Genomic DNA, 24,319 nt, shown 5'->3' with positions numbered 1-24,319 from the left:
TTGGGTTGAGGAGGACCAGGTGAAGCAAATTGGGGAGAAGGTGTTGAGGTTCTGGAGGAATGTGGATAAGGTGTCCTCCCCCTTGATCCATATTATGAGTCATCAGTGAATCAGAACTAGGTAAGAGGTTTGGGATTCTGAATGGTTAGAAAGGATTCCTCCACATGGCCCATGAATAGGTTAGCATAGGATGGTGCGATGCAGCTGCCCATTGCTGTACCCTGGATTTGTTTGTAGGTAATGTCTTCAAAGGAGAAGTAACTGTGACTGAGGATACAGTTGGTCTTGGTGCCGAAAAAGGAGGTCTTAAGTTTGGAATTTGTCAGGCATTGGGAAAGACAGTGTTCTGTAGCAGCAAGGCCATGAGCATTAGGGATGATAGTGTAAGGGTAGGTGACATCAATAGTGATGAGCAGGACACTGTGTGGTAAAGAAACAGAAATGATGGAGAGCCGATAGAGGAAATGGTTGCTATCTTTTATATAGGAAGGTAGATTGTGGGTAATAGGCTGAAGGTGTTTGTCTGTGCAAGTAGTTATTCTCTCAGTGGGGCCACAGTAAATGGCCACAATGGGGCATACTGGGTGGTTGGATTTGTGGACTTTAGGAAGCATGTAGAAGACAGGAGTGTGCGGAATGATAGGGGTGAGGAGAGGGACTCCAAGGAGACATTCTGGGATGGTCCTAAGGATTTGATAAGGGACTGGAAATCCTGCTGGATTTCTGGAATGGGGTCACTGTAGCAGGGTTTGTAGGTGGACAAATCTGACAGCTAGTGGAGTTCTTCTGCCAGTTAATCCAAGCAGTTTCAAAACCACAGTGGTGGAACCTTTGTCAGCAGGTAAGATAATAAGGTCAGGATCAGTTTTTATGTGGTGGATTGCGTTTTTTTCTGTAGATGTAAGGTTAGCTTCAGTCTTGAGGGATTTGGCAAATGATGGTGACGCAAAATTCAAGGTTAAGATATTCTGGAATGTTAACAGGGGGTGATTTGGGAACAGTAGGATGAGTGAACTGAGTAACTCAACACCTTCTGCCCCTCTTGCTTCACCTGGTCCTCCTCAATCCAACAAGCCATCTTTCTCAATGTTGACCTCCACCTGAAAGATGGCTACATCAGTACCTCTGTCCATATCAAACCTACCAACCACTAGCAATACCTCCACTTCAACAGCTGTCACCCGTTCTATACCAAGAAGTTGCTTCTATACAACCAAATCACGCATGGCCATCACATCTGTAGTGACAAGCATTCCCTCTCAAAGTATGCCAAGGGTCTCAATGAGGCCTTCACAGACCGTAATCACACTCCAAAACTTGTTCAGAGAAAGATCTCCTGTGGCTTATCTTACCATTCGACTACCACCTCCAAAAGTCTCCCCATCTGGCCACAGAGGAGCATTCCCCTCATGACTCAGTACCACCCAGAACTGGAGCAACTGAATCACATTCTCCATCATGTTTTCAACTATCTCTCATCATGTCTTGAAATAGGGAATGTCCTACCCACTACCCTTCCCATTCTTCAAACAGTGGTATTCCACTGACCTCCAAACCTACACAATATCCTCGTCCATCCCTACACAACCTCTGCACCCAGCTCCTTACTTCATGGCTCATATCCCTGTAATAGATCTAGATGCAAGACCTGTCTCATACATCCTCCCACCACCACCTAATCCATTCTAATCACAAGTATCACCTATCCCATCAAAGGCAGGGCTACCTGTCGTAGTAACTGCCATCTGCTTCACATCTCCTGTGCAGCAAGCTACATAAGTTTAAGTATTAACTGTGTTTTTCTTACTTGTCACTTCTTTTTCCATGTGTTTTTGCTTTTAGGAAGCTTTAATTTTCGAGTACTAGTAGTAGTGTTCCATAGATTTCTTGTTTGTTTTGAATACAGTCAGAGAGAGTCCTTTTAGTCAGCTGTAGTGCCAGTACTGCCAGCGTTGTCATAACTGCCATCTGCTTCACATCTCCTGTGCAGCATGCTATGTAAATTTAAGTATTAACTCTGTTTTTCTTACTTGTCACTTCTTTTTCTATGTGTTGTTGCTTTTAGGAAGCTTTAATTTTCAAGTACTAGTAATAATGTTCCATAGATTTTGTGTATGTTTTGATTACAGTCCAGAGACAGTTAATGCTTATTTTCATTGTTTCCAACAAGAGGTGTCTAATAACCACAGTTTAGTCAGCTATCAGCCACCTTTAGTGAATTAGCAGTCTAGTTAAAAGTTGATTAATTAACTCCCTACAGTAAATTGTTGATTTCTTAGGATGGATGGGATGTGTGACTGCTGTGTATGAATGCAGGAGGAGCTGGCCACTGTTCGCGAACAGCTGAACGCGCTGATGGCCACGGTCAGCCATCTTCAGGCTAGTGCCTTGGAGTGTAGCGACAGTGGGGAGTCTGCTGCATTGCATGGTATGCCCCAGGTGTTACATGCTTCACCCACAGTCCCTGCTGTTGAGACATCTTCACGGGTACCAGGCGCGGTTGGGCCATCCTCTCCCCAAGGGGAGTGGTGGGTTCAACGGCATTTGCGTCGCGTGAGGTGGAGGGTCACTATGGAGGCTGGCCATGTGGCATTGCCTGCTCTGCCTGTGAATGGACATGTGGCCACTCCCTCAGCAAGGTCCAAGCAGGCACTGCGGGGAGGGGTTTATTAATGATTGGGAGCTCCAATGTTAGGCGGGGTGATGGAGCCCTTTAGGGAAATAGCAGAAAGGTCAGGGAAGACGGCCAGTGTTCACTCTGTCTGCTTGCTGGGTGGTCCCATCCAAGATGTGGAAGAGGACCTGCCAGCGTCAATAGAGAGCACTGGGTGCACCTGACTGCAAATTGTTGCTCATGTTGGCACCAACGACTCCTGCTGTCTGGGTTCAGAGGTCACGCTCAGTTCGTACAGGTGGTTGGCGGAAATGGTGAAGGCAGAAAGCCTCGCTCGTGGGGTGGAATCTGAGCTAACTATTTGTAGTGTCGTTCCCAGAACTAATCGCTGTCCTCTGGTTTGGAGCTGAGTGGAAGGGTTAAACCAGAGGCACAGGTGATTCTGTGGAGATCTGGGGTGCAAATTTCTCGAACCTCCACAATCAGGTGGAGACATGTAGGGTCCCCCTGAATAGCTCAGGAGTGCACTACACGCAGGATGTGGCTACAAGGGCAGCGGAGTATGTGTGGAGTGCACATGTGAGATTTTTAGGTTAGAGAATTCACTCCCTAGGCTCGACAAGACGCCTCCTGAGACGCGACAAGGTAGCAGTAGGCAAAACAAAACAGGGAATGACAATATTAATGTGGTAATAGTAAACTGCAGGAGTGTCTATAGAAAGGTCCCAGGACTGCTCTCATTAATAAATGGTCACAATGCCCACATAGTACTAGGGACAGAAAGTTGGCTGAAACCAATGTAAACAGTAATGAAATTCTAAACACAGATTGGAATGTATACCACAGAGACAGGCTGGACAGTGATGGGGGAGGTGTGTTTATAGTGATAAAAAGTGCAATAGTATTTAAGGAAATTGACAGAGATGCGAAATGTGAAATAATTTGGGTGAAGGTCTCAGTTAAAACAGGCCCAAACATGGTACTTGGATGTCTCTATAGGCCCCCTGTTGCGGCAGAACACCTGAAGGAAAATTTGGAAAACATTTCGAGTGCATTTCCTGACCATGTTACAGTTTTGGGTGGAGATTTTAATTTACCAGATATAGACTGGGAGACTCAAATGTTTATAATGGGTGGCAGGGACAAAGAATCCAGTGAAATTTTTTTAAGTGCATTATCTGAAAACTACCTTGAGCAGTTAAACAGAGAACCGACATGTAGCGATAACATATTAGACCTTCTGGTGACAAACAGACCTGAACTATTTGAAACAGTTAACGCAGAACAGGCAATCAGTGATCATAAAGCGGTTACAGCATCAGTGATTTCAGCCGTAAATTGAAATATTAAAAAGGTAGGAAGATTTTTCTGTTTAGCAAAAGTGACAAAAATCAGATTTCAGAGTACTTGATGGCTCAACACAAAAGTTTTATCTCCAGTACAGATAGTGTTGAGGATCAGTGGACAAAGTTCAAAACCATTGTACAATATGCATTAGATGAGTGTGTGCCAAGCAAGATTGTAAGGGATGGAAAAGAGCCACTGTGGTACAACAATCAAGTTAGAAAACTGCTACAGAAGCAAAGGGAACTTCACAGCAAACATAAACATAGCCAAAGCCTCACAGACAAACAAAAATTACATGAAGCAAAATGTACTGTGAGGAGGGCTATGTGAGAGGCATTCAACAAATTCGAAAGTAAAGTTCTATGTATTGACTTGGCAGAAAATACTAAGAAATTTTGGCCTTATGTCAAAGCGGTAGGTGGATCAAAACAAAATATCCTGACACTCTGCGACCAAAATGGTACTGAAACAGAGGATGACAGACTAAAGGCTTTTTCCAAAGCTGTTTCACAGAGGAAGATAGCACTGTAGTTCCTTCTATAGATTGTCGCACAGATGACAAAATGGTAGAAATTGAAATAGATGACAGAGGGTTAGAAAAACAATTAAAATCGCTCAAAAGAGGAAAGGCTGCTGGACCTGATGGGATACCAGTTCAATTTTACACAGAGTACGCAAAGGAACTTGCCCCCCTTCTTGCAGCAGTGTACCGTAGGTCTTTAGAAGAGCATAGCATTCCAAAAGATTGGAAAAGGGCACAGGTCATCCCCATTTTCAAGAAGGAACATTGAACAGAGGTGCAGGACAATAGACCTATATCTCTAACATCAATCAGTTGTAGAATTTTGGAACACGTTTTATGTTCGAGTATAATGACTTTTCTGGAGACTAGAAATCTACTCTTTAGGAATCAGCATGGGTTTCGAAAAAGACGATCATGTGAAACCCAGCTTGTGCTATTCATCCACGAGACTCAGAGGGCCATAGACATGGGTTCCCAGGTAGATGCCGTGTTTCTTCGCTTCAGCAAGGCATTTGATACAGTTCCTTACAGTCATTTAATGAACAAAGTAAGAGCATATGGACTATCAGACCAATTGTGTGATTGGATTGAAGGATTTCTAGATAACAGAACGCAGCATGTCATTCTCAATGGAGAGAAGTCTTCTGAAGTAAGAGTGATTTCAGGTGTGCTGCAAGGAAGTGTTGTAGGACGATTGCTATTTACAATATATATAAATGACCTTGTGGATAACATTGGAAGTTCACTGAGGCTATTTGCAGATGTTGCTGTAGTACATCGAGAGGTTGTAACAATGGAAAATTGTACTGAATTGCAGGAGGGTCTGCAACAAATTGACACATGGTGCAGGGAATGGCAATTGAATCTCAATGTAGACAAGTGTAATGTGCTGTGAATACACAGAAAGAAAGATCCTTTATCTTTTAGCTACAATATAGCAGGTCAGCAGCTGGAAGCAGTTAATTCTATAAATTATCTGGGATTAGGCGTTAGGAGTGATCTAAAATGGAATGACCATATAAAATTAATCATCTGTAAAGCAGATACCAGACTGAGATTCATTGGAAGAATCCTAAGGAAATGCAATCCAAAAACAAAGGAAGTAGGTTACAGTACAATTGTTCGCCCACTGTTTGAATGCTGATCACCGGTGTGGGATCTGTACCAGATAGGGTTGATAGAAGAGATAGAGAAGATCCAATGGAGAGAAGCATGCTTCATTACAGGATCATTTAGTAATGTCAAAAGCATTACGGAGACGATAGATAAACTCCAGTGGAAGACTCTGCAAGAGAGACGCTCAGTAGCTAGTTACAGGCTTTTGTTGAAGTTTCGGGAACATACCTTCACCGAGGAGTCAAGCAGTTTATTGCTCCCTCCTAAGTATATCTTGTGAAAAGACCATGAGGGTAAAGTCATACAGATTAGAGCCCACACAGAGGCATACCGACAGTCTTTCTTTCCGCAAACAATACGAGACTGGAATAGAAGGGAGAACTGATAGAGGTACTCAAGGTACCCTCCGCCACACACGGTTAGGTGGCTTGCGGAGTATGGATGTGGATGTGGATGTAGATGTACCTGTGAAACCAGTGATCTTCAAACTGAGCTGTAAGCAATGTGCTGCATTCTATGTGGGCATGACAACCAAAAAGCTATCTGTCCACTTGAACAGCCACCGACAAACTGTGGCCAAGAAACAGCTGGCCCACCAAGTTGCTGAGCATGTTGACCAAAACAACGTAATTCATTTCAATGACAATTCACAGCCTGTGCCATTTGGATCCTTCCTACCAACATCAGCTTTTCTGAATTGTGCAGGTGGAAACTCTCCCTGCTGTGTATCCCATGTTCTCGTAACCCTCCTGGCCTCAACCTTCATTAGCCAGTTTTCATCACCTGTCTACCCCCTTCCCTGTTCCCACACAGCCTTCTATTCCATGAATGCACTGAAAGTCTTTTTGCTTTTCTCCTTTTTCTCCCCCCCCCCCCCCCCAACCTGTTTCGGCCCAGTCAACTGAACCTTGCTGCCTCCACACCATCTCCCCATCTTGTCCCTGTATACTCCCACAGGCAGCACTTTACTGTCCCTCACCCCTACCCCACTATCCCACCCTTTCCCTGACCCAGTCTCCTCTTTTCCCCCATCACTCAGTCTCTCAGTCTGCTTCATCCACCATGCGCTGTAGCTCGCAGTCTGGCCTTGGAATCCAGAGACAGTTGTCGTGGGTGTGGGAGATGTGTTTGCACATGCACGTGTGTGTGTGTGTGTGTGTGTGTGTTGAAAGGGGGGGGGGGAGAGAGAGAGAGAGAGAGAGAGAGAGAGGGGGGGGCGGGAGGGAGGGAGGGAGGGAGGGAGAGTTTGTGTTGTTTGCTGTGCCTGTCTGCAACTCAACCATCTCCATTATATTGTGAGTAGCTATATGTCATTTTGATAATATTGTCATTATTTCATCCTGGATTTTCCATTGTCTGATTCAGTAAATCTAAAATAATTTTGGGCATCTGCAGTACCCAGGGCAGTGGTTGGTTCAAAGCCTGGGTTAAGGTTGGCATTTGTTCCATGACATTTGTCAATATGTTGCACTTTTCAGTCATTCTCAAAGGGTGAAGAAACTATAGATGTGGATTTACCACCAGATGTCAAGTCTTGACACAGAGGCTAGAAATTCAGTTGATCATTAAGTCGCTTGTGACAACTCTAATCCCTCATGGTAAATAACATCAGTGATCTTGAGGTAAGTAGCTCTTGTGGGTCTGTACAATGTGCACACATAATAGAGCTGGGATCACATAAGAGCTTTATAAAACTGGAGCAAGCATGCCCTGTCAGCTCTTCAAGAGCTATGACCTAGGCACTTTAATTTTTTCTTGTAGAAATAAAAAACTCCCAATTATTATATGATGCCACATTTGATGAAATGAGGATAGTCTTTCAACACAGTGATGCACCATCCCACTACAATATAAATGTGTGTGAGCATCAAACAACAGATACCTCATTGGTGGATTGGAAAGAGAGGTCCTGTCCCATAGCCAGTACAGTCACTGGATTCCATTCCTATTGATTGTTTCCCAGGTTTTACATGAAGTTCTTTTTTGTACATGATCCCCATAGAAACTGAAAAGCGACTGGTTTGTTATGTCAACAAAAAGTAAGTATGTATTTCTGACCACGGATTTCCTTCAGTTTGTTGCCAAAATGTCATAGCATGATCCAGAAGTTGTCTGGGTAATGTCTCCAAAGGTCATTGGGAGATATCCCTCCATCAGTAGAGCTGCTATAGCTGGTTACTGCATTATACTTTCATTGAGCCACAGGAATAGATGATTTGGTCAAAGAGTACTTGCCAAAAGTACTTCTTACTCTCTTTCATTAGTTCAGCTCTCATTACTCAGAAGAATGAGAGGTTATTTGTAGTTTGTTGGCATTTGAGCATTCGTAGAGTCACATATGTGCCTCTGATGGCTGAGGTGTACTTCCCACTCCACGAGGGAAGATGCTCTCCTTGTAACTGGGCTGAAGACTATGGAATGGGCACATCAATTTCATGGTGAATCACTTGCCTTACAAGTGCTTTTGCAAGAGCATGTTTTCATGCTTGTAATGTTGGTCTACAACTGAGCTGACATGTCAACTTTTGTGACATACGAGCCTGCCTTAATATACTCCATGTCAAAAGATGTTATAATGGTAGTAGTATTTTCTTGGTTTCTGTCATCTGTCAGCCCTTCATCATATCTTTCATCCAGTAATTCTTCCACAGTAATATTTGTAACACTGCAGAATGAGAAAACACATAGGTTTGAATTAAGGGAGTTCTGCTTTTTCACCACAACAGAGCATGTCCATGGTTTTTTTGTGTTTGAATTGTTAGTTATCTTGTTTAGCTACTAATATCTTAATATTTAGTGCCACATTTTCAAGCCACTTCAGGGTCATAGTTACACAATGTAGGACTATCTCAAGATAGAAAGGTAAAACCTTGTCAAAATGTCTGTTCTTCCCTTTTAATACAAACAAATACATTCTGATACAGATATATCCTGATAAAAATTACATTCTTAACCTTACAAGTTGACTGCTGTGGAGGACCAATCTTTTGAGCACATTTTCAACTGGAAGGCAGTTTCCATCTTAGTTTCAAGAAATATTATCCATTTGCATCCTAAAAACTGTTGCAGAAACAATGCTCATTTCTAACATTATTTAGACAAGTCTAATACAACTCATATATCTTTTACCATCCTAGCTCTCCTGATGGTTAAGCCAGGATCCCAAATGGTAGTGGGCCTATGATCAAACACTGTGGGATTCACATTGTAATTAATTTGGTAATATGGTTATAGAGGACTGTTGGCACTGACCAGTTACCTTTACAGAGACCATGGGATCACCAAACCTGTACCCTCTTAAGACTGGCCAAGTTCCATGAGGTGCTTGCCACTGGGCACAGGATGGGGTCTTCACATGGCATACAGAGTATTGTACCCAAGATGAGCATTGCCCCACAATTCATATGTGATGGCTATGAGAAGGGGGTGATCCCATTTCAGGATCTGAATTGAGAAAGTTGCTGTCCTCACATCATAATACACTGATCAATCAGAACATCATGACCACCTACCTAACAGCTAGTATGTCCACCTTTGATGCAGATGACAGTGACGACGTGTCATGGCATCAAAGCAATGAGGCCTTGGTAGGTTGCTGGAGGAGGCTGGCACCACATATCCACACACAAGTCACCTAATTCCCATCAATTACAGGGAGAGGGGCAATGAGCTCTGATGTCATGTTCAGTCACATCTCAGATGTGTTCGATCAGGTTCAAATCTTGCAAGTTGGGGAGCAGCACATCAATTGGAACTCACCACTGTGTTCCTCAAAACACTGCATCACATTCGTGGCATTGTGTGTTATCCTTGTTGAAAAATCCACAGCCGTTAGGAAATTTGATCATCATGAAGGGGTGTACATGGTCTGCAACTAGCAGCTGCTGGTGGCTTATCTCTGTTCTGCAGTAGAGGTGTCAAGTAGCTGCTCCCCTGGAAGACAATGAATTCATGCCCTCCCATCAGCATGATGAAGAAGGTATCAGGATTCATCAGACAATGCACTAACATCCAGTGCCAATGGTTATGTGCCCATTTCAGTTCTAGTTGTTGATTTTGTGGTGTTAACATTGGCACATGCATGGGTCATTAGCTGTGGAGGCCCATCGTTAGGAGTGTTCAGTGTACTGTGTGTTCAGACATGCTTGTACGCAATGCCTGTCCTGTTTTACCAGTCTGCCCAGAATACAATGTCCAATGTCTATAATGAAGGGTGACCACCCACCATTTCTGGACATAGCTTCACCTTGTTTTCGCCACGTGTTGATGACACTCATCACAGCACTTCTCGAACACCTAACAAGTCATGCAGTTTCCAAAATGCTCGTGCCAAGCCACCAGGAAACCACAATCTGCCCTCTGTCAAACTCAGATAGGTAGCACACCATCCCAATTCTACACACAGACAGCACAATCACTGATACTTCAAACCCAATGCATGTGTCTGACTAGCAGTCATTCCTCACCAGGTGATGTTACTATCACCTGGACAGGTTTATATTAATAGCGGGTCTGTGGTCATAATATTCTGGCTGATCAGTGTATACAAAGACGTTAATGGCCTTTGAATACTGGACAATAAGGGGTTATGTAATTGTTTTTAAAGCTGAAGCTTTTCTGCTGGGAAGGTAAATATTTGTTTTTAACTAAATTAAGATGCTGTTGGAGAGGGAAGCATGGGATATGTTACTGGTATGGGTGATGAGGGATATAGTATTGCAGCAAATGTGTTTACCATGAGTACTTACTTGTGGAAAATGTGGCAGTTGTCAAAGAGGAGATATTGCTGCTTATTAGTTGTTTGAGTGTGAACAGGAACTTGGGTGTGAATTTCAATAAGATTCAGGTCAATGTCTAGAAAGGTGACTTGGGATCTATGACTGCACCAAGTAAATTTCAACCAGGGAAAGGAGCTTTGCTCTTAAGGTAAGTGTATTCCAGCCAACAGAAGTGCATACAAGCATACAAATAAATGAAAAATAAAGTTCCTGCTACTCATACTAAGGGAGTTGTCATAGTGGTAAGACACTGCACTCATATTCAGGGGAGTGGCAGTTCAACTCCTCATCCAGCCATTTAAATTTATGGTTCCCATGGCTTCCCTAAATTGCTTAAGGCAAATGCCAGTAGAGTGGCAATGGAATGTACAGGGATGATTTCCTTCTACATCATTCCTCCATCCAATGTAGTGCTCTGTCTCTAATGAGCTCATCTTTGAAGTGATGTTGAACACTAATCTTCCTTCCTTTTTCCCCCAGTATTCAATTCATTTGGTGCCTTTTCCTTAACCTTTGCCTTCTGTCCTTGTCACAGTTGATAGGTCTCTCCTAACATTGTGTTTTAGTGACACAACAACCCACTCTTCTCCAAATTACAGCAGATATTTCCTCTTTCCTCAGCTGAAAAAGAAACCTGTGACTCTGCCAGTTAGGGACACTACCTTTTTGCTTTGATTGATTTGTATATGTTTCTATCAGTAATTAGCAAATCTGCTTCAGCACCCATACCAATAACATCTGTCATTTCCTCTCTTGCAATTAACCCACTGACCTTCTGAAGAAACTAACCTTCCAAGTGGGCTCCTCCTCTCGATCTCCACCTTTGTGGCAGCAAATTGTATACATCCAAAAATTCAGAAGACTGCCATCATAACTTAGTACCATCCAGCACATGAATACCTTAACAGGTTTCCTCCCATTGCCATACTAAATTTCTCAATATCCTGGTCCACTGCTAGGACATTTCTAGACAGATGATAATCACTTCCCCAACGTTCATGCAACTGAAATTGGTGCCAGTGTAAAACCTGCCTCATGCATCCAACCACAACAACCTCCAACTCAATTCTGTCAAAAAATACATTCAACCTCACATGTTGAAAGATATTAGAGAGACAGGAAATTATGGGAGAAACAACATGAATGTATGCACTAAAAGGTATATTAGAAAATCAACTGTGGTCCAGGAGACGCTCTTACACTGTGAGGTATTCCCTCATCAGTTACACTATATGCATGATGCCCTCATGTTACAGGTCCATATCCACCAAACCAACTCTGTGTGGTTGGGTATTATCAATAATTGCATGGAACCCTGGTCTAAATGCAACGTAGAGAATGTGCACATACCAATGAACCATATCAAAAATATAGACCACAGCTGTCATTGTCTACTAGGAAAAACATGCAGGGGGGGGGGGGGGGGGTTGGGTTGGGTTGGATTGTTTGGGGGGAAGAGACCAAACTGCGAGGTCATTGGTCTCATCAGATTAGGGAATGATGAGGAAGGAAGCCGGCTGTGCCCTTTCAAAGGAACCATCCCGGCATTTGCCTGGAGCGATTTAGGGAAATCACAGAAAACCTAAATCAGGATGGCCGGACATGGGATTGAACCATTCTCCTCCCAAATGCGAGTCCAGTGTGTTAACCACTGCGCCACCTTGCTCGGTTCGTGCAGTGGTGTATGTGATGTTAACATATTACAGCTCCAGATGACCTCACTGATGCCTCCTCCCTAGTAAAGTTGTGATATGTCCCTAGATGAATGCACAGCAAGAATCACTCTACGAGATAAACCATCAGTGATCCATGGACAAGATACTATCACTCTGTACCTGCATTAAAGCACAGTGAGCAAGACATTATGAATCTAGCAGGTTACTGAATTAAACAGAGCAACATTTTCATGCCAATAATTCACAGTTTTCTGTTCTACTCTGTGTAGGTAGGATGCAGTTTATGATCACTCACACTGGTGGTAATGCAGAGACTGGTGGAAGAACAGGTGGTTCCTGAAATGAATGACTAACTAAAGCAAGTCCAGAGCATAGACAAATCATCTTAAGTTTATACAACAGTCTAGAGAGCAATACAAATAACAAACTTAATAAGGCAAAGTCAAAACCTTACTGTTTGATGGTGCATGACTAAAGACTTACAAAACTAGTGAAAGACTCAATAGCAAGAGTTGGGCCACAGTATTTACTGGCATATTCTCATCAGCATCTGGTACCATGTGACTTGCTGCTTATAGTGGTGGCACTTGGCACAGGGGCAAGCTGAGATGGAATACATAGCCAGAGTATCTCTGATATGCTCTACCTATTGATACTCAGGCTGGGTTGGGAATCCAAATCATTGTCGGATACTTAACCCCTCCTATCTTTAATCAGCATGAAGGCCCAGAAATTGCCTAGCCTGTACTAACTCCACCAAGGAAGGGGGAATAGAGGTGCCGGGATCCTGCCAAAGGCTCCCTTGTAGTTCCCTGACATGATCAGCTGGGCCAGAAAGCAGTACTGTCTGTAGGAGACCTGGCTGGTTGGTGGTTTCTGGGGCACAGACTGCAAGGGAGTGGGTACTGGCTGTGGCCAACTGGGACCAACAGTTCAGCCTTCATGGGCACCTCAGTCCTAAAACACTCAACCTCCATCAATGGTGTGGTGAGGGGGCTGCCAGTGGTAGTCGTAGTGGTGGTGGTGGTGGTGGTGGTGGTGGTGGTGGTGGTGTTGGTGGTGGTGGTGTGGAAGCTGAATTGGCTTAGCAGGGAGGAATTGGCTCCACCTCCATTGCCTCCCATCACTTGTCATTGTTGACCCCCTGTGAAGACATAATACAGGAGCAATGATTGCAGCAGTAGCAGGCAGACTGTTGGGCAGACTTGCCCCAGCACCGGGGTTTGATCATGGCAAGTCAGTAGTTGAGGTGATAGTGGAGGGTTGATGTCATTTTGCGGATGTAGCTGATTCCAATGCCAGACCAGCTGCTCCTGGCTGGTCTCAGTCTCAAATAGTTGCCATGCCCTGCTGTTGATGATGACACCTTGGGTCCACCTGGGGCACCAGTCAAAAGTATGAGCCTAGACATGGGAGCCCACATGGTAATACAGCTCTGTGCATCAGTGATGGGCCTCCTGAGTCAGGTGAAGTAGGTCAAAGACGCTGCGAGGTCTGCCCCCGTGTAAGATTTTGGCCAGGCCTTGTCCACTTATAGGGATGGTGCAGTAGGTGGTGAGGAAGCTGGTGAGTGCTTCCCCAGAGTTGGTTGTTGTCATTACCTTGTGCATCTATGTTTTGAATGTCCTGACCATCTACTCGGCTTCTGAATTAAATGCAGGATGGAAAGGAATGGTAGTCAGGTGCTCAATGCCATTGCATTTACAAAAATTCTGAACTACCGATACTGTGAAATGAGGGTCATTGTCAGAAACCAAGGTGGAGGGTGCCCCCACTATAGTAAATACACTGATGGAAAAAGAAAACAACACCAAGAAGGAGTTGTGCAATATAAACGAAAGCTGGTAGGCATGTTTCTACATCTGGAAAATTATGTCTATTCAAATTTTGTGCCAGTCACATAAGAATGGCGTTAGTAATGCCAATATGAGGGTGCAAATAAGGTTTGCTTTAAATATACACTGTAATCATCATGAGTGTTAGTTACCTTTCAGACTGAACATGGTTAGCTGATGTTAGCCAAGAATGCGTTTAAGGTGACAAAGATACCAATATCAGCATCTCACAGTTTGAACGAGGTCATGTAACAGGAGTACAAGAAGCTAGATGTTCCTTCTGCAAAATTTCAGAAAGACTTGGCAGGAATGTAGGCACTGTACATGATTACTGGCAGCAGTGGTCATGAGAATGTATGGCAGTCACACGGTACTACCAAGAGGGAAGACCATCATGTCAGGAGTTTGGCTCTGGCACATTGTACTGCATCTGCAGCAGCAATCTGAGGAGGAGTTGGCACCACAGTGACACCAAGAACTGTTACAAATTTGTTACTACAAGAACAGTTCTGAGCCAGATGCATTGTAGTGTGTGTTCCACTGACCCCAAACCACTGCCATTTGCGACTTCAGTGGAGTCAAGTGAGGGCTCATTGGGAGTTACGGTGGAGGTCTAGTGTGTTTTCTGATGAAAGCTGATCCTGTCTTGGTTCAGTGATGGCCATGTGTTGGTTAGAAGGTGGCCAGTGGAGGGCCTGTAACCAACATGTCTGCATGCTAGACCCACTGGACCTACACCTGGCATTATGATCTGTGGTGTGATTTCGTACGACAGCAGGAGCATTCTCATGGTTATCCCATGCACCCTGACTGCAAAAGTGTATATGAATTTGGTGATTCGTTTTGTTGCACTCCAATTCATGAACAGCATTCCAAAGGGTGTTTTCCAACAGGATAACACCTAGCCACATTCCGCTGTTGTAACCCAACATGTTCTATAGAATGTCGACATGCCTTTGCCTGTTTGACCACCAGGTCTGTCTCTAATCAAGCACATTTGGGACATCATCAGACGATAAATCCAGTGTCATCCACAACCAGCATTAACCAACCGTCCCTGTATTGACTGACCTAGTGCAACAGGCATGGATCTCCATCCCAAAAACTGACATCTGGCACCTGTACAACACACTGCATGCACATTTGCATGTTAGCATTCAACATTGTAGTTGTTAGACTGGTTATTAATGTACCAGCATTTCACATTTACAATGACTTATCTCATGCTTACATTTACCTGCGATCTTCCAATGTTAATCACTTACATATGTTACCTAGACAAACGTATTCCCAGCACTTCATTACTCCACATAAATTATTGTTTGATGTTGCAATTTTTTTCTGTCAGTGAATAACGGAAAGGGCATGGGTAGTAGCTGCTGTGGTAGCCATACATGCCACATATGGAGGGATAGAGAGGCATCAACAACCAGCAACCACAATGTTCCCTAGAATGATTCACCTAAATCAACCTGCACTCATTGTCAGTGGTAGTCAGGATGTGGCCAAGGACAGAAATGCTGTACTGGCACTGATTTATTGTGGGGAGAGGCATGGCAGTTCCAGAGGTGTGTTCTCTTGTGACATCAACACCAGACCAATACACATGGTGCAGCACTACAGCCTTGATCCTGCACATTCCCCAGTGGGCATTGTGTAGGAGCTCCAGTATGCAGGGGTGGAGTGTGGGATGTACTACCATCTGGCATTCAGACTTGTCTGTACTGAACTAAATGACACCCTCAGTGAGGTTAGTCCTGTTCTGCAAAGAAACATAGGTGGGCCATTTTAGGTGTTGCCCTTGGGTAGGTGCTCCAGCCAGCCCCGACATACAGCAGACAACACTAAGTAGAGTAGTGGATCATGGCCCATTTCTGCTGCTACTTCCCACACCATAGTGAAGAATTTGTCATTGGTGTGTCGCTGATTTGTACCTAAGGCAAATCATAGCACTTCATGCCTGTCAAAGTCTGCATCAGCAAGTGGGAAAATGTGTCAGCATTTGAGTGCTGCATGGTGGGCTGATAAGGGATCTCATAGGTACAGTTACTAGGAACAGCACCGACTATTGCAGCCTCTGTCTGCCTTCTGAGCAAATTTCGAGTGGCGACCAAATAACAAAAGAAGGGGCTTGTGATGAGTGATCAGTTGGAACTTAGTACACTAGAAATACATGTGAAGCTTCCTGATGCCAGAAATGATTGCCAATGCCTCTTTCTTAGTTTGCAAATAATTCCTCTGTGCTGCATTTAATGTTTCAGATGAAAAGTACAGTGGACTGTTCCATGGCATTGACATATTTCTGAGACAGGATGGCAGCAATGCCACAATTTGATGCATCATTAGCAAGATTGATGAGATGGAATGTTGCTAAACAAGGGGCTGGCCAGGGGCACTTTTTAAGTTGCAAGAAAGCCATCTGGCACATTTCTGACCACAAAAATTTAATACCTTATGATAAGTGGGAAATCTGGGCCAGATTGGGAATAAACTTCACATAATATCTGACTTTGGTGATGAATGATGGGAGTTCTTTGAGTTTCTTAAGATCTGGTATGTTAGTGATGATCCCGTGTAGGTGTGAACTGTTCTGTACTTAATATATGTCTAAGGAATTGGGTGGTTACAATTAAAATTTGGCAACTCATGGAGATCCAGTGTGGGCTGTAATTATCATATGGCAGTGAAACTTGGTAGATGTGCTAATGATTTAATACATAACTAATTTATGATGGAAAAATTAGTTCCAGTTGTGACCACTAGCAGCAGACCTGGCCATTTACACAGTTTGTATGATGATATGATATCCACAATGTCATCTGACAAGCCATAACATGGGTGAAAAGTATGGCTATTGAGAAGAGAGGCCATGCGATGTTAGTGAAACTGTTAGCCGTGAGTAGCAGCAATTATGTATCACCAACTGAATGGTCAGAGTGGAGGCCCAATGTCATTAAATGGCTTAAAGAAGATGATAATGAAATTCTAAAACACAGTTGAGCTTGGTGAGGTACCTAGAACAGGAAGGCATCCTATCCTGGTGTAAATTAGTGATGAGGTTGCTGTTGCTCTAACTGACCATGCAGCATCTGCCCCACCTAGTGCTAGTGCTCATGCAGTGTCACAAAAATTGTCCATTCCATGATCAACAGAATGGAAAGTTTTGTGGTCTATTTTACACTGGTACCCACACAAGATTCGGACAGTGCAGCAACTGAGACATGATCTGCAGCAATGTTCTGAATCTTCTCTTCAGTTTCTGGCATGGATCAAAGTGGCTGGGCAATATTATGTGGAGTGCCAAGGCACATTTTACATTACACAATTCAGTGAATATACAGAACTGCCAAATTTGGGGTATTGTTAAACCACATGCTGTGCTCAAAGAGCCATTGCACTCACCATATGTCACTGTGTGGTGTGGATTCAGAAGCACCTTTATTCTTGGTCCAGTCTTCTTTGAAGAGAATACACCAAGAGGGACTGTCAGGTGTACTGTGTGACCTCTGCATGTTATCAAGACCTCCTAGTACAGCATGTGATTCCTGATTTGGAAGAGTGCAGCTGTGTGGAAACCAAAATTTTCATGCAAGATGGGACAACACCTCATTTCACTTGCCCAGTGAAAGATCTGTTTAACGCAATCTTCCAGAAATGTGTCATCTCCAGAGGTTTGCCAAATGCATGGCCTGCAAGATCACCTGATCCAAATCCATGTGACTTTTGGCTCTGGGAATATCTAAAAGAATGTGTTTACTGGGGCACGTTCAGTCTCTATCCGATCTGCAGGACAGTACACAGTAACATGTTGCTTAGATTCCACTGGAACTGTTGCAAGCAACTGTTGATCACCTCCTTTCACAACTGCAGCATCTATTAGACATCTCCAGTGCTCATACTGAACAAATTGTGTAAGTGTCAGGTAATAATAAAATCAGCATTATGCTTTTCTCATTTGTTTTATCTTTTCTGCCCACATCCCATTCCTAAGCCAGTACACATGGAAACATTTCTATACACATTTCTCACATTCACAGCCTCAGTTTTGTACCTGGTGGTCAAAATTGGAACTAATTTCTTTCAGTAAAATTCATTTCCACATTAGCACATTATTGCACCTATCAAGTTTCACTGTCATATGATTATTACAGCCCATACTGAACCTTGGTGAAAAGTTGTAGTTTAATTATAACCACCTGGAACTTGACACTTAGCTTAAAGAAACTACATTCGTTGAGACAAGAGCACAGACCATGGGTCTGGAGTCATTCAGACAACATTGGCATGTTGTGCAGGTGCTGCTTCCACCTGACTCCAGTAATTATAAATTCCTCAAAATAATTAACACTGCTGGGGATACATTGGATGGGTTGCTCAGATTATCTCTGAAATATTGTGCAAGTGCTTTTAACCCTAAATGGCAACCTATTATAATGATACATGCCAAATGGCATATTAATCCCTAGAAACTGCTTTATCAGATCATCTACAGGCAGCTGAAAGTAGGCATCAGTGATATCCATGTTTGAAAAATAGTGCCACTCAGTCAATTTTTCCAACAATTTCTCCAGCCTAGGGACTGGATACAGATTGACATTTTCATGAGCATTAATTATAGACCTAAAATTACCACAAATTCTAAGTGAGACACATGGTTTCTTAACTACAACCTTAAGTGTAGCCGACTGTCTAGATGATACTGTTGATATAACCCCCCCCCCCCCCCCCCAACCACCCAACTCCCCACCCCACCCTCCACACTTTCCAACCTACCCAGTTCTGCTTTAACATGCTAACACATGGTGAAAGGTAATGGACAAGCTATACAAAACTTAGGCACTACCAATTGCTTTATGAGTATGTGGTCTTGGAACCCTGTTGCACAATCTAATGTAGCTTCAAACAGTTGCTTCAACTGCACACATAATGTGTCAAGATCTGTGAATGGTATTACAGTTGAAACTAAATTCATCTGGTCCTGAATCTGAAAACCAAAATGCATAGAAGGCTCTAAGCCAAAAATGTTGGTTATCATTAAAGAGTTGACTACTAACATGGTTAGTTGCTGCACTTAATTTTTATACTTAGTTTGGACTACAGTCTAACCCTGCAATGGGATCAACTGACCAATGTACATCACCAGTAGGTGCTGCAAGGACATCAACTGCAGGGAGCCAGTGCATCAGTACATGTCTTGTTAATTAGAGACACAGCCATGTCTGTTTCCAGTTGGAAATCCACCATCACTCTATTAATGTTCAGTTGCAACATGAGCCTCTGCATCTGGCACTGGCAAGGTAGCGAGCGGCACACTGGTGGCCAAGGTGGACATTCACTAGATGCCTTAATTGGGGACATGCAAAACTGGTGATGTCATGGAAAGGGCAGTGACTGATGATTAGTGGGCCAAATCTGAATTTGCACTAACTGCAGAATTCCATGTTGCTGGACTACTGGGCAAACAGGTGCTCAGTAAATCAGGTGATGACGTTGATTGGAAGTCAGCAGTTGATTGTCGAGCACAATGGCAACTAATACTATTAACAATGTCCGCACCAGAAGAATTGTGAAACACAGCTTTTGCTGATTCAGTTAAGTCATGAGCCCTCACAAGTTTAGCACATCACTTAGGATGGAACAGGGGACTGTAAAGCATTTATACTAATTTTTCAACCAGGAAAAAAATGCATAATAACATCATGAATTAATGAGCCAATCCTTGCATGTCAGCTGCCCATGCTGCATATACCTGATTACATTGATAAACACACTGGCTAAAATTGAACCTAGTTGCACATATGTGGGTTTGCAAGCTGTAATGGGCAGGCAGGAAAGCACAAACAACAGAAAAGCTTAAACTACTGGGGTTTGAGAGTGAGTGTAGTTTTTGCACCACTTCATGCAGTTTATTAATGGAAGACTGTAATAGGGCATACTGCTGTTCTGGGTCAGTTATTTGACTTGTCTTGCAGTGAAGAACAAACTGATGTAAATGGTCCTCCCAACTGTCATCTGCTTCAATGAAGCAAGGGAATGGGATGAGGAAACTTCAGCTGTACACTGTTATTGGTTTTGGAGAAATTGTAACAAGTTGTGATGTTGCAGCTGAAAGTCCCACTGCTGTTCGTGCTGGTGCTATTGCTGCATTTGTTGCTGCTGCTGGCATTCTCACTGTTTTTCCAGCTGTTGCTGTTGCTGCAGTTGTTGTTTCTGCAGATGTAACTGCTGTTGTCACAACTTTAGGAACTTGGTATTCATGCCTCACAGGGGTAGTTACACAGTGAGAAAGTACTTGATGCCAGTGAGAAAGTACTTGTTGCCACTTTTTTATCCTACTCTGCATAGGTAGAATGCAGTGTATGGTCACTCACACTGGTGGTAGTACACAGTCTCGTGGAACAGCAGGTGGTGCCAGAGGTCAATGATGGCAGAGTTCACAAAGTAAATGACTAATCGAAAACAAGTCCAGAATTCAGCAAAGTCATCTTAAGCATATACAACAGTACAGGTAGCAATCCAAATCACAAATATAATACAGACAAGGTAAAATCTCTACTGTTCAATGGTGCATAACTAAAAACTTTAAAGACCAGCAAGGGGCTCACTAACAAGAGCTGGGCTGCAATATTTACTGGCATTTTCTCAGCAGCAACTGGCTTGATGTGAAATTTTGGAAGTGGTGGCAGAAATTTGCATGTGAGCATGATGCAATAGGAATATGTAGCCTTAGTATCTTTGCTGTACTCTCCCTATCAATATTTCTACTGTGTAGGGAATTTGAATCACTGTTGCATACTAAACACAGCTTGATGAAAGATGTGACATCCAACTCCAAGCTGATCTCATGTTGCCTGTAACAAGCCTTTTATCTACCAAAGTCATTCAAATGTGTTTGCTACACCTTCCTCATTACCTGTGACTTGAATATTATGTGCAAAATGCACAAAACATGCAGTCAGAACCACAGTACTAAAAATCTCTCCACACACAATCTGTTTCAGGCACTCAAATTCATCTTGTACTGCATGCCACTTATGTTATGTTTTACTGTATCATCTAGTAACAACAATGTAAGAAAAAGATAGATTGCTACTTACTTTAAAGATGACATGTTATGTTGCAGACAGGCACAATTAAAATTGTGCCTGTCTGCAAATTAACATGCCATCTTTATGGTAAGTAGCAGTCTATCTTCTCCTTACACAGTTGACATTTCAACCTGAAGTTTCCATTATTTCATCTTGCTACAATTTAGTCCACATAGTGTAACCAAGGCCCAATGTTGTTTTTAATTAATTCTATTAATTTCTTAGCTTATGGATATTAATGAGCAACATCAAAGAAGAGCTGCATGAAAAACTACAAAAAGAGTTTTTTCCCTTGTAAGAAACTACTCATGTAGAACTACTAGCTGATATTGGTATGAGCACATGGTATTTTACATATAGGTGACGGTTTTTAAGCCATCAAAATACATAAAAGGACACAAGTGAACTGTCTCTCTTGTGAAAGTCCAGTACTCAGATTCTGAGCAAGTTCTAAAGCAAGTCTGTTCAGGAAACGAGCACTCACCATAAAATGGGGTAGTCAGATGTCACTATGTAGTGCAGGGGAGATGCAAACTGTGCTCTGTCTTCAGAGGAATGACAGTGTGATAGGTCTGATGTGCTCTTAGATGCCAGTGTATTTAATTATGCCACATTGTTTATTTTTGGATCAAAAAATAATCTACTTGGTGAAGCCAGGTAAAAATTAAGACATCTTCTCTGATAACACAAGTTGCCATGGAAAAGAAGAGAGTTGAGCAATGCCCTAGTCTGTGGCACCAAAGCATCTGGCACCAATGAAGCAAAACAATGTCATAGGGGAAGCAGTGCCATCATTGTGGTGACCATGCACTATGAGGTAGAGTGTAAGACTGCTCATTTAGGAAGCTGACAAAGCAGAAGAAGTTAACCAGCATCTCAGAAGAGGTAGTTTTTGCAATATTACAGCTCTGGCTAGGTTGTTTGAAGAGCTGACTAAATAAGAAGAGCTGAATGAAGGAAGTCATTGCCTCAATGGCAATGCTCAGCTGCTATGCCCTGGCACCTTTCCTGGGGTGGATGTGCTGCTGTTGGAGGGGTACTGGCAAATAAGCACTCACAAATAAAATCCCTCATATCAGATCCTCATTCTCATATATTCTCAGATGTGCTCAGTCAACTGACACCTAGCTATGAGGATGTCAGTCTGCCATCTACTCATCTAGCAGTCAGCTCGTATGGAACTGTAAGTCCCACCATTGGCACTTGGCTGCTGTTAGCCACAGTGCCACTGTTCGTGCCCAATCTGACGTGACAAACTCAGTGCCTTTCATCCACTGGGCCTCCTTGTAGCTTACAGAACCAGTCTGGAAAGGTGCAACCCCTTTTCCACCATCCCAAGGGTGAGCAGACTCCCTGCTGTCCAGTCCTGATTCTGCAGGCAGACTCCACTGCTGGAGGTTGCCTCTCCTGATCTGGGGCCATGGCGTCATCTGGTGCACCTCAGCTCACCCCATGCTGAGATATTTGTCTGCCACCAGGCAGTGCACCAGACATACTGGAGGGAATGACCTGCCACCTCAACAGCTGTGCACCACCTCTGACATCATCCGGCAAACACCGACCGCATGCTGATCGTAATGATCCCTGGCTGTGCATGATATGTTTCTGAGCTATGAGAGCTTGACTATATTGCATCTGACAGGCATCCACTCACTTCCTCACTGCTTTCCCTCAACCTGGGCTGTTTGTTTGCTGTGTTATAGGGCACAAAAACAACTCAGGTCATATGTGCTCTTGTCAGAACCACAGAACATGAAGACAAAAAAAGAGTTAAAAACAACTACATGTTAAACCCAATTGATGGAAGGAAAGACAGCTAAAAACATGGACTTGGAGAAAGGTTCATAAAATACTCCATAGAGGCAACAGAGGTCCTGAACTAAAGATTAAATGTCCTTTGCCACATTTTTGCAATGGATAAAAAGTAAAATGTGGTCAACAGCCCATGTGTCATTCACTGCAAAGGCCGATAACTCAGTTAGCAAACATAAATGAGAACATAACTGGTTAAAAAAATGCATTTCATCAGGTAATGCTGAACCATCAAGAGCTGAGGAAAATGAGTGCAAAGTGGTGGGGAGTCAGCACTTAACAAATGGCGATGACTAACAAGACAGCTTCCAATACACAACCTAGCTAAAATGATCTCACAGTGAGAGGGCTGAGAGGTTGGCCAAGCCACTGGGAGAGGTTTAATTCACCAGAGCTAGTTCTCATGATTGGAAGACCAGTGGTGATGCCGAAGTGCCAACACCTGCTGACAGAGGGTAACACAGAGATCATCTGAGGGAATGGAAGAACTATGTAAAATACTATGAAGAATGGAATAACTATGTAAAATATTTGTGGCAACACTACTGGGGGACTGAATTTTCAGAAGTTAATTACTGCCTGTTTGATTCTCTCTCTATGAATTTAACAATTTCCTTTTGATATAGAATATTATTTAACAGTAATCAGCCCTCTCACATAATTTTTAATTTTAAAATAAGATATGTCTAACAGCCAGAAAAAATTCCATTTATCCCCTTCAAAGGGATATATTTCTTGCCTGTTATTTGAGATTCTAATTTATAGCCATTTTAAATATAATCAGACTCTCTATTTTTAAATGATTCTATACTACCTGCAACAGCCAGTGTTTAGTTTATTTTTTGTATCATTGCATAGTTTCTGCCTTTTACTATTTAACATATTATTGACTGATAATCATCAAATGTTTCCATGCTGGTCTCCTGCCAGGTTGTGTATAAATCTTGTATATAGCCTTGTTTATGTACAACATGTGGAAGAGACTGCTATGACACTATTTGGCATTGCATGTTTTTATGATTAAACAGTAGAATAGTACAGAACATAAACCAAAAACTTACAGTTGCAGGTGGAATAGAAGAATTTTGTCAAGTCATAACAATTCTGAATCCTGGTCCAAAGAAAATATAAACAGAGACAGCCAAATTCCCCTTATACATAATATAAATCACATATAGTTAATTATTGTTTGTTACAACTATACTCTAAAGATTGTCATGGCTGCATATCTATATCAATGACTGAGCAAAATGGCTCAATGGTTAAGGAACTGTTATTCATATATGAAAGATACTTAGTCTTCAGATTGAATTACCATCTTATAGTAATATCGGCATGTAGCAATAATGGGACTTACCTGTACCGACGCTGCTTCCGTTTTACAGGCCTAATTGGTCCTGTAGTTTCTGTGGGAACTGATGAGAGACCAGCAGATGAACCACTTGCATTGGGAGCCCCTAATGAGCTTGATGATGATCCCAAGAGAGAATCTGTGTAAGCTGAAATACAAGTGCACAAAGAAAAAGTGAG

At 42.8% G+C, this 24,319-nt stretch overlaps 1 protein-coding gene across 2 annotated transcripts in view; it reads right to left on the bottom strand.

Annotated features, from left to right (window-relative positions):
- LOC126471407 (homeobox protein aristaless-like) overlaps nt 1-24,319 on the bottom strand; it is a 122,072-nt gene that overhangs the window by 33,113 nt on the left and 64,640 nt on the right. For both annotated transcript variants that reach the window (XM_050099535.1, XM_050099537.1), the window contains exon 2: nt 24,147-24,288. In XM_050099535.1, the coding sequence (XP_049955492.1) occupies nt 24,147-24,288 (142 nt within the window). The remainder of the gene's footprint in view (nt 1-24,146; nt 24,289-24,319) is intronic.

The sequence above is a fragment of the Schistocerca serialis genome, chromosome 3, assembly GCF_023864345.2.
Source record: "Schistocerca serialis cubense isolate TAMUIC-IGC-003099 chromosome 3, iqSchSeri2.2, whole genome shotgun sequence".
Taxonomy (NCBI): Eukaryota; Metazoa; Arthropoda; class Insecta; order Orthoptera; family Acrididae; genus Schistocerca; species Schistocerca serialis.
The sequence above is the reverse complement of the archived record's forward strand: the minus strand, read 5'-3'. Positions and strand labels throughout refer to the sequence as shown.